Source organism: Montipora capricornis, chromosome 8 (assembly GCF_036669925.1).
Source record: "Montipora capricornis isolate CH-2021 chromosome 8, ASM3666992v2, whole genome shotgun sequence".
NCBI lineage: Eukaryota > Metazoa > Cnidaria > Anthozoa > Scleractinia > Acroporidae > Montipora > Montipora capricornis.
Window position 1 is genome coordinate 41,151,218 of NC_090890.1, and position 10,000 is coordinate 41,161,217.

General features: G+C 39.0%; 1 protein-coding gene across 1 annotated transcript in view; it reads right to left on the minus strand.

The window, feature by feature from the left end:
- LOC138059025 (alanine--glyoxylate aminotransferase 2, mitochondrial-like) overlaps window positions 1–10,000 on the minus strand; it is a 20,918-nt gene that overhangs the window by 6,785 nt on the left and 4,133 nt on the right. Inside the window, exons 4-14 of the mRNA XM_068904517.1 lie at window positions 7,934–8,025; window positions 6,650–6,773; window positions 6,088–6,182; window positions 5,614–5,707; window positions 5,030–5,095; window positions 4,775–4,802; window positions 4,384–4,484; window positions 1,486–1,578; window positions 1,321–1,393; window positions 565–624; window positions 15–103 (exon numbers count right to left, since the gene is read on the minus strand). Coding sequence (XP_068760618.1) covers window positions 15–103; window positions 565–624; window positions 1,321–1,393; window positions 1,486–1,578; window positions 4,384–4,484; window positions 4,775–4,802; window positions 5,030–5,095; window positions 5,614–5,707; window positions 6,088–6,182; window positions 6,650–6,773; window positions 7,934–8,025 — 915 coding nt within the window. The remainder of the gene's footprint in view (window positions 1–14; window positions 104–564; window positions 625–1,320; window positions 1,394–1,485; window positions 1,579–4,383; window positions 4,485–4,774; window positions 4,803–5,029; window positions 5,096–5,613; window positions 5,708–6,087; window positions 6,183–6,649; window positions 6,774–7,933; window positions 8,026–10,000) is intronic.

The following is a 10,000-nucleotide window of genomic DNA, read 5'->3' on the forward strand; positions in this document are numbered from 1 at the left end:
TCTAGATACGGTACCTCCAACACAGCTTTTCCAACGGCCGAGGCAATAGGGTTCCCTCCGAATGTGTTGAAGTGGACAGCTTGGGCAAAGCTTTTTGCGATTTCTAAAAAAGAGAAAGAAAGGGAAGTTCGTAGTTGCAAGAATAATTTTCAGTTCCGAAATTTATTCCTGAGAATGGCTTGCATGCAGGACGGATAGACGTAACTTTAATACATAGAGGCAGGCAAACAACCTCTTCATTTCATTCCTGATTATCGAGTATTGATATAAAATGCTTAAATTGTATCGATGTGTCAGGAGACAATGCGGCCGGCCTAGTGGTTAGGGCACTTCCTTGAGATCTGGACATCCCAGGTTCAAGACCCGCTTTGATCACTGCTTGATTCCGTGGTTCATCCTATAGGCTGCACTGCCTCCGACCAGTTGAGTTTCTTAATAGTTGCTGTTCTGTTCTGTTGTTTCGATGATTTCGTTTCATTAGCCCTGAAAAGCCCCTATGGGTTGCGGTTAAGTGTGTATGTACTGCACGCAGTGTATGATATCACACGCTGATTTGATGCTCACCCGGTGTTGTTACCACTGCAGCCAAAGGAAATCCATTTCCGATACCTTTGGCCATGGTCACTGAAAATATGACAAAAATGAAGTCAGTCCGTAGTATAGCAATGAAGTATTACAGTATTTCATCCGGTTTCCAGTAGTCAAGGAATGAAGACAAATTGGTCGGATTATAAAACAACAATGTTTTGCTTCTCTGTCCCTTCTCTCTGCTCGCCTCCATCACGATCGGGGTCAGGGTGCTCTTAAACTTTACGTGCATCCTCGTCCAGTTTATTTACTACATTTCGAACCGCAAAGGCCCTTCGTGCATCGGAGAGGCAGACCGCAGACTTGGTAACCCCTTTCGGAACACCACCTTAACCTCTCTGAAACCTCTTTAAGAAGAAAGTAGCGCGACATGTACATGTACTGATACAGGGTCACTTTGCTGGACAGCAGCAGCAAGTTTGCAAATCAGGAAAGACAAATACGCGCGAGGAAATGCGTTTTACATACAATTTATTTGGGAACTTGGCTCTAGCTGCACGCTTCTGCCCTCAAATTATTTGCGCGCGCGCGCGCGCGCATCTTTTCATTGTTACTACTACGTACTGACTTGTTCAGTTACCAGTGACGGCGGCAGTGTTGCAGAACCGTCGCTTAACTTTTCTACCTTGCTGTTGTTAAACAGTACTAATCCTTCATGGTTCTCGCAAAATCGGATGAAAAAGCTATCACAGGTTGACAACAATGCTGCTACAGAAAGTATTAGCATATTACCAATATCAGGAACAACATCTTCAGTTTCAAAACCCCAGTAGTGGGTACCAAGACGACCGAACCCTGTTTGAACCTTGGGAAAAAAAAAGAGACCGTGACGTTCGCTTTAGATAGTGCTGATTGCTCCCGTAAAAGTTGAACAAACACATAAACATCACACAACACCTCGTCTGCGATGCACACTCCACCTCGCTCCCGTGTGAGCTCGTATGCACCCTTGAGAAATCCTTTGGGTAAATGAACTGAACCCCCTACACCCTGAAACAAAGAGAAGTATCAATGTAACAAGGATAAACGATGTTGGAATCGATCCTGGCATTCAAATGTTAAACAGGATCAACGAGAATATGGCAAAATTACGAAAATTGTGTTAAACTGCGAGTGGTCTCTTGTTTTTGTTCTATCCACAAAATCTCGACGGCCACGCAACGCTGTACATGTACCTTAAAAATAACCGCTTTAATGAGCAAAAACCAATTGATTTTCTTTCTCTGCAAGCGCGTGTCAAGTCCTCGTACACTGAAGTGTCGTCCTTTGAAAAACATGCAAACAATAAATACTTGCGGTTTCTGGAAATCTTCAGATGACGTAGTTTTGGTGGTCACGTGTGAAATAAATGACAGTGCTTCCATCGACGAATAGGCCTTTTGCAGCTTGCGATCACATGGTACAAAAACCGCCATACTGAAACGCAAATTGCGCACTGCGACATCTAAAACAAAGCTAGTTAATCTAAATTTTTTTTGTTTTAGATGTCCCAGAGGCAATTTGCGTTCCAGTATGGCGGTTTTTGTACCATGTGATCACAAAGCTGCAAAGGGCCCATGGTAAGAGGCCGGTGTATAAGTCACCATCTAACAGTTTCAGTCTGGCGCAATGATTCCTGTATTTCCTCTCGTAACCACAAATATGCTAGCCTTTGTAACATGCGTTTCCGTGGGGGGAACATGGAATATTTGTGATGTTTGGGCCATGCATAAATGGTTATGACTGTAGAATGGACACTCCAAAATAAATATATATATATATATATATATATTTATATAGTGACTATATAAAAACTATGGGCGCTTTACAATTCATAGAAAAAAAGTTAAATAGTTAAAATATGTACAAAGTCAAGATGCTACTATAATACGTTTTGTTTTAAAAATGTCCTTAAAGTGCTACTACGATCAAGAAAACAATTTTCACTTTCTTTGGATTTCAAAACTATGTCAACTAAACAGAAACTGATCGAAGTTTTAAGCCTTGATCTCAAATAGACACCTGTTTATTTTAACTGGAATTTTTTCTGACAGAGCTGGATCGAGGAGACTCAATAGTTTAAGAATGCAATGCGCGTGTACGGAGCTTAGGGCTGTCAGACTTTTAAACTCGTGTTTTACATATATAATAAGCTTCGTTTACACGCTGAAATTTTAAGCTAGCGAGTAAATGACGTCTCTCTTCCCTAGATCCAACCCTCTGAGGTCCAATCGGTCAGTTTGGAACGTGAGTAATAGCGGACCGTGAAATCCAAAACTTACACTCAAAGTAAATAGCCTTTGGATAAAAATCAAAGCTTAAAATTTTGCCAGTCAAGTGTTGAGCAATCACACTTTCAAAATCTGAAGGAAAAAAAGAGGTGGTTTTCAGTCTCTCTAATGTGTAGAGGAAGATTGTTCCATATTTGTGGACCCGCCACTGCAAATGCACGATCACCAAAAGTTTTGCATCTTGTTCGAAGAATGATCAAAAGGTTTTCGTTGTTACTACGCAGGGAATAGCGTGATGTAGGCTTTGGTTGTAACATCCCACTCAGATAGGATGGCACCATTCCTTTGAGGGCTTTGAATACTAGTAAAGCGATTTTGAACTTTACTCGAAAACCAATTGGAAGCCAATGTAGACTCTTCAGGACTGGTGTTATATGACTGTATCTAGGGACCTGTTGAGTAACACGTGAAGCTGCATTTAAGACTAAGTCGATCTATTTGACACTTAAATACACCATAAAAAAGTGAGATACAATGTGAGGTAACGAAAGCGTAAATAAGTGTAACAGTAGCCTTTTCTGATAGGAACCTTCTGCTTTATTTCTGATAGGAACCTTCTGCTTTATTTTGTACAAGACAAAGAAAGCTTTACTGCAGGCCTTGCCAATGTGTGTGGTCATTGTCATAGACGTGTCGAACCAAGCTCACAAGTTACGATCTGATGAGACTTTTTTTTATCTCTGTTGAGCCAACACGAAAGCTATCGATTTTGATTTTAGTCAGCTGCTGACGAGATCCTATGACCAGAAATTCAGTCTTGGTATCATGCAGCTTAATGTAGTTGTTAGTCATGCAGGCACGAATATCAGATATACAGCGTTCCAGGGAAAATACTGCCTCGTCTTGAGATGTTGTTGAATCAGGTTTGATAAGGTGAGACACTTCGTGACACATATACAGGTGAAACATTTGGTGACGTTACATGGCAGTATATGTGCAGTACTTGACAACCTCAGTGTTAACCTGCTTTGGCAGATAAACATCACCTTTTTAGGCAGAGAATAACTGCTGGGTTTGGCACTGATCTCCAGTGATTAGGCCTAAGCGACGACTAGATATGGTTACCTTTCATTACTGTTCTGGTGGGTCAGTGAATCATTACACGATGAAACTGCTTTAAGTTGATCTTACTTGTGGTGACATCATATTTAAATTCAGTAAAGACTTTACAAGATCATTTCTTGCTTTATATACACAACACTAAGTGTCTCATCTTATTTTGGAGTATTCATTTTAGTCACATCTGTGCAAAAAATAGGGCGAGACAAAAATTGTGCGGCCAAAACATAAAAAAAATGTTCCATGTACCCGCGAGGAAATGCTTAATTGCTACGCAGGCTATGAATAGGCACACTCTAGACACATCTAAATTAGGGTGTGTACGAAAACCTTGCACGACTTAAAAAGTGAAGTATATTTTACATTCTGGATGGTGACCTACATCTATTGGATAGAGTTATACAGACTTTAAACAACTGGGGCCAGTTGCCTGTTTCTTTGCGTGAGGACATCTTTACAGTCTAACCTGAATAAGTTCAGCAATAAATCCGGCAACTTTCTTGGCTGTAGAGTGCACCAAGACATCCTTAAGTTGATCAACATACATCTTAGATGCCATGCATTCACCTTCAAATAAATGTATATATCCCAAGTGGTTAATACATTGTTGTAATGGTAATGCCATGGAGGGAGGTGCAATTCAGTAAGTGCTACACAAAGACGTGTGACAAAAACAAATGCAATACCATGAAAAAAAAAACAAGAGGAATAAGATTTTGGAAACTTGTTTTCATTCTGTTGAAATGCCCTGGTTTACTTCAAACCACTATTTCAGGTGACAGCTTTATCCATAACAATTATTTTAGAGCTACGTCGGCCTTACTGTATTTGCCATGAGCTCTTGAATTTCAGCTTACCAGGTGAGCAGTTGCAAGGCCTGTCTGTCTGCAAAAACAAAACAAAAAAATCATCCAAGTTGACAAAACTGCAATTACTCAACATGTACAAAACACCCAGGTATCTTTTGCAAAGAACTCTTCTCTAGAGAAAAAAAAATGTACATTTTAACCTTTAAGGCAATGAACAATGTCAAACAAAGTTAACAAATTATCAAGTTGAGTTGTTGATATTCCCTAAATGACAATTAAGCAAAAAGCACCACTAACTATTACCTGTGCAACAGAATTTCTGCAATGGGCTCCTCCCCAAGGGCCTTGGTAGACATCTGGGTTCATAGTCTAAACAGAAATCAATTTATCAAATCTCTCTTTTTTAAACCTTATTCAATGACAATGACATTGTGGTTACAACCAAAAGGTTAGCAGACTGAGTTTCTCGCTATTCAAAAGAACCTACCTTTCGTTTCCATGCCAATAAGTAAGCAGCGACGAATGCCACTGGTTTTTTTTTTTCTGTTACACAACACTCAAATTGTGTCATGACATTGTGTCTGTTAAATTGAACAATGTATGCAGACAACATCCAGTGCCCAAATCTAGTTTTGCCAGATTTTTTTCCCGTAATTTCCAATGTTTAAAAGGGGTCTTAGTTTTCGTACTACATTGTACGAAAGCTAAGACTCTAGTCATAGTTTTCACACTACAAAAACTATTTCCCTGGGGTCTTTAATAGTTCTTAGGTCTTTGTAACACCTGTGAAAATTTCACCCAATTCTGAGCCATTGCTAACCTGAACACTGTTCCACATTTCCCAATTTGGCTCATAGAGCCCTTTGATTGTAACTGCTAACACATACCTGATAAAAGCCAAAGTTCACTGGTACATTCAGCTTCCATGTGCTATGAGCAAGAATTCCTAGCGTGCCAGCACTGGTGCCATGATATCCATTTCTACATTAAAATCAATGTCACATTCATCGGAAAGGACAACATACAATGTAAACTTCCGTAAAACAGTGAACTGAAGAGTGAAGTACATGTGTGACAAAATGCAAACAAGGATGTGGCCAAGCTACATGTAATGTACAGAGAGTGCCTTTCATTTACAGTAGGATCGCAATTCTCTGAATTAATTTTGGCTGCTTATTCAGTGGCACCATTTATTGTAAATGAAGCTGTATGAATTGATGTCTATCAGATCAATTTGTCATGAGCTGTACTGTCATACTACAGTGTCGACTCAACAATGACAACAATCCATAAAAACATCAGCCCCCGAATTCCACTAGGGTCTACATGTATCTCAGTAGTAGCATCACAAGATATCTGACCTGAGAGAAACAATGTCAAAATTTCCAGTGTGTGCTCTTGCCATCATAATAGCCATGTCATTGGCTTCAGTTCCACTGTTAACAAAATAACAGACCTACAGTAGAGACAAGAGAAGAAAACAATGAAAATCATTGCCTGCACACTTCTAAATGTTGTGCCAATACACACAAGTCATCACACCTCCAGGAGAATGTTCTAAGTACGTGTAATGCAGATTTGAATATTACACAGTCACACTAGAGACATACAGTCATGTATCCCAGTATCTGACAATGTACGTGTACTGTTTACACATGACATTGTACATGTACTGTACATGTATCTCATGGATAAGTTGCTATCTACAAAATTTTAACATTTGGAAACTTTTCTAGTGATAGGAATACAAATGTACAGAAAACATTGCCAAAATGTTATTGGAGTTTATTTCTAATGGACAAATTACTACATACTCATGTACCTGTATTTAAAAGTGCTGATCAACATTATTGGTGTCTCTTAAATGAAGTGTCAAAAATCCCATATAATTACTTTCTACACTGCCGTCTCTTCTGAAACTACCTTAAGGTTTCCAGGCATCTTGGATGCAAGAAGCTCAGCAAATTCATGAATGGTTGGATGGTAGTAAATATTTGTTGTGTGCCACAAAGTGTCCAACTGTTTCTTGGCAGCTTTTGTAACATGACTGAAAAAATGAACAATGAATGAACTTTTTTTGCATAAGAAGGATAATCAAGAAAAGACAACCCTCAATTTACAGCTGCATGTACATGTACATTCATACAATTATAGCTTATAACCGAACTCTCAACACAGTATAACTTTATATTGGATTGCAGTACATTTACAGTATCTGCAACAAATGCACTTGTAAACTATGTTTGGCACAGTTTAGGACTGGTTCTTTTCAGCCAGATAAGAGCGTTTGAAAAGCTTGAACCTGCGATTTTCGGCAAAATCTCCAATAGCGATTGAGTTATAACTTACAATGGTTAGTCTTGTTTGTCGCGCTGTCGTGTGGCCGGCTACTGCGGTTGCTTATTTTGGAAGTGAATTCATCATTGCTGTGGCGACTGTCCACACTAAATGAATACCTTTCAATTTATAGGTTTTGTGTGAAATGGATGTCCAGTGGTGAGCTGCTTTGTTTGACTGTGAAATTGCAGTAGAGTACTGTATTTACTCGAATAAGCGCCACCCTCGAATAAGCGTCACATCTGGGACAAAAAAGTTAAGAAGCGCCGCCCTCGAATAAGCGCCGCACCCCGATGCGGCACTTATTCGAGGAATTCCAGTTTTTGTTGGATTAATTGTTGGTTATTGTTTGCAAGGCTTATTTGTTTACTGCTGTCAGCTCAGAGGGGTTGATCGCTGTTAAGTGTATACACTAAAAATACCCCAACCCTGGGGCTGCACCCCCCCCCCCCACCCTGTAGACCCTGTCCTGAACAACTGCCAATGACTATCAGTAAGGGTGATAGAAATGTGTAATGAAATAAGTAACAAATTCAGAACTGTACAACTTGTTAACCCATTGACCCCTGAGAGTGAGAGATGATTTTACTTATCAATGGGGGGTGGTTCAGCAGTCAGTGGTCTACATCCATTCAAAAACTCTGCCCCCCTTTGAAACACTGCAGAGTTAAACAAGATAACATTATAGTGTATTTAATTAACCCATTGACTCCTGAGAGTGACACTTAATACAATGTAGATATTACTCTGTCCAACGCCAGGCCATTTTACTCGACAATGAGGGGCGTCCTAGGGCGTTTGAGGTGTGAATGGGTTAATTAATTAATTAATTAATATTAATATAACTCTTTTATGAACTGAGAAACTTACGGATGACAATGTCCCACACTCACGGTTACGATACCAGCAAACAAATCCAGGTATCTCTTGCCTTCGTTGTCCCATAACCACTGCATGTGACCCTACCAAATTTGAAAACAGATACAGTACAGTATATAATTATAATGTATGATAATATTCTATTTTCCCTGTAGTCACAAAGAAACTGATTCTGTGATAATTCAAACTTGTTCTGCATGTCAAATGTGTCATAATAAAACAAACTATTACTAATGTGAATTATAGTTCACCAATAATGTGGACCTCAACACAATGAGGAAACTTAAAAATTATTGCTCTCATTCGGATTCTCCATAAAACCTGAAATATGCTTAGCCAATTTCTATCTAAATGTATCCGAGTCAGGGATGTCGCAAAGCGCTGGCTGCTGGTGAAAATCGCCGCTTGAGAAAGCGTGATCTCCGGCTGAATTTTGGCCATCGATCGAAGTGACTGAGAAGATCACAAATTATTCTCTACAAAGTTAAAAGTCATTTGATATTTTTAAAAACAAATTAAATACCTGTTACTCTTAAAAACTGGATAATTGCATAATGCAATTCGAGAGTTTTGATTGGCTAAGCCATCATGGGTTATGAGCCATTATACCATGATCTATGAATGATATTGCAGCTGTTTCTCCAATAAACAATCTCCTAGTGAAGTATGCTGACGACATTACAATGTATGTTCCTGTTAGGCAAAGCAAAGATACTGCCGCCGCTGAGGTTGAGAACATTTCAGGAAGATGCTACGAACTGGGAGATCCATATCCACAATATGCTATCCAAAGTTCGACCTTAGCGTATGCAAATTCTGTGGATATCCTAAAGATTAACTCAATAATTTTGTTTAACTCGCTCGTCATGTCTGTATTCTTGTATGGGATTGAAGTTTGGGGTGCAGCTTACAAGCGAAAATATCTAGACAGAATTGACCGGTTTCTCAAGAGGCCCTACATGTACAGGTTTGGCTTCACCACAAAGAAAACAACTATACTTGACTTAAAATTAAAGATAGCGACTCTATGCCCTTTAGGAACATAATCAGTTGTCTTCATAATAATTATTATACTTCATGATTTGCTTCCTCCAAAGAGGAGACGTGTGCTCCGTGAGCGCAAGCATGACATTATTACCTACAGTTGAAACTCATATTTAAACTGAAAGCTTCAAGCATTGTTTCCTCAATAGATGTCTCTTCAATTACCATATTTACCCGTGTATAGGTCGATCCCATGTATAAGTCGACCCCCCATTTTTGATGGCAAAAAACGCAATTTCTTAATTTCTTTGTCAAATGTTCATGGGACACTAATCTTGTATTCTTCGATTTCTGGAAATGTGGATACACAAAAAAATCAGGGCCTCAAGCGCTTAATAGTTTTGTTGTTCAGCAGCTGTTGTACATGTATATGCGGGCGTTTTGTCCTTGAGTTTCGAAAAAGTTCTCTGAAAATCGAACATGTAAACCTCAAACTCAAGGATAAAGGGCTTTAATTAGAGGATAAGCACAATGCAACATCACAGAAGCAGGAGTCAATCTTTGAAAATAACTTGCGAACGATGCGAAAATGTTTAATTGGTCCTTGACTTACAATTTCTCAAATGACAAACAAAACAAAACTCATAAACCAATACGAAGTTTGCAAAAGCATTTAAATCTGCCAGGTTTGTATAAAGGATAAAAAACAATCATTACCAACCAGCACTTTCACGCAAACACGAGTGACGATGCTTGCACGCAAACACGAGGTATGTGCCAGGTTACTAAGCCGTTGAACGATCGTGTTTTATTCGAAGAAATAGAGCTTTCCGCCTTTGGAAAACGAAAATTTCCAGTGTCTATTTCATATTTGTGCTTGTGAGTATCTTCAACATTTAGAGTTGGACAAATCCTTTTTTATTTCAACTGGAATTGCTTACATTCGTTTTGAAGTCTTTTGTCATTCATTTTGAAGTCTTTTACAATGTACGTCGGCTTTTGTCCATTGCGTTCGTTATGACCAAGACAACATTATTATGTTAATTTTGAATAAATTACTTAGCTGGAACTTGG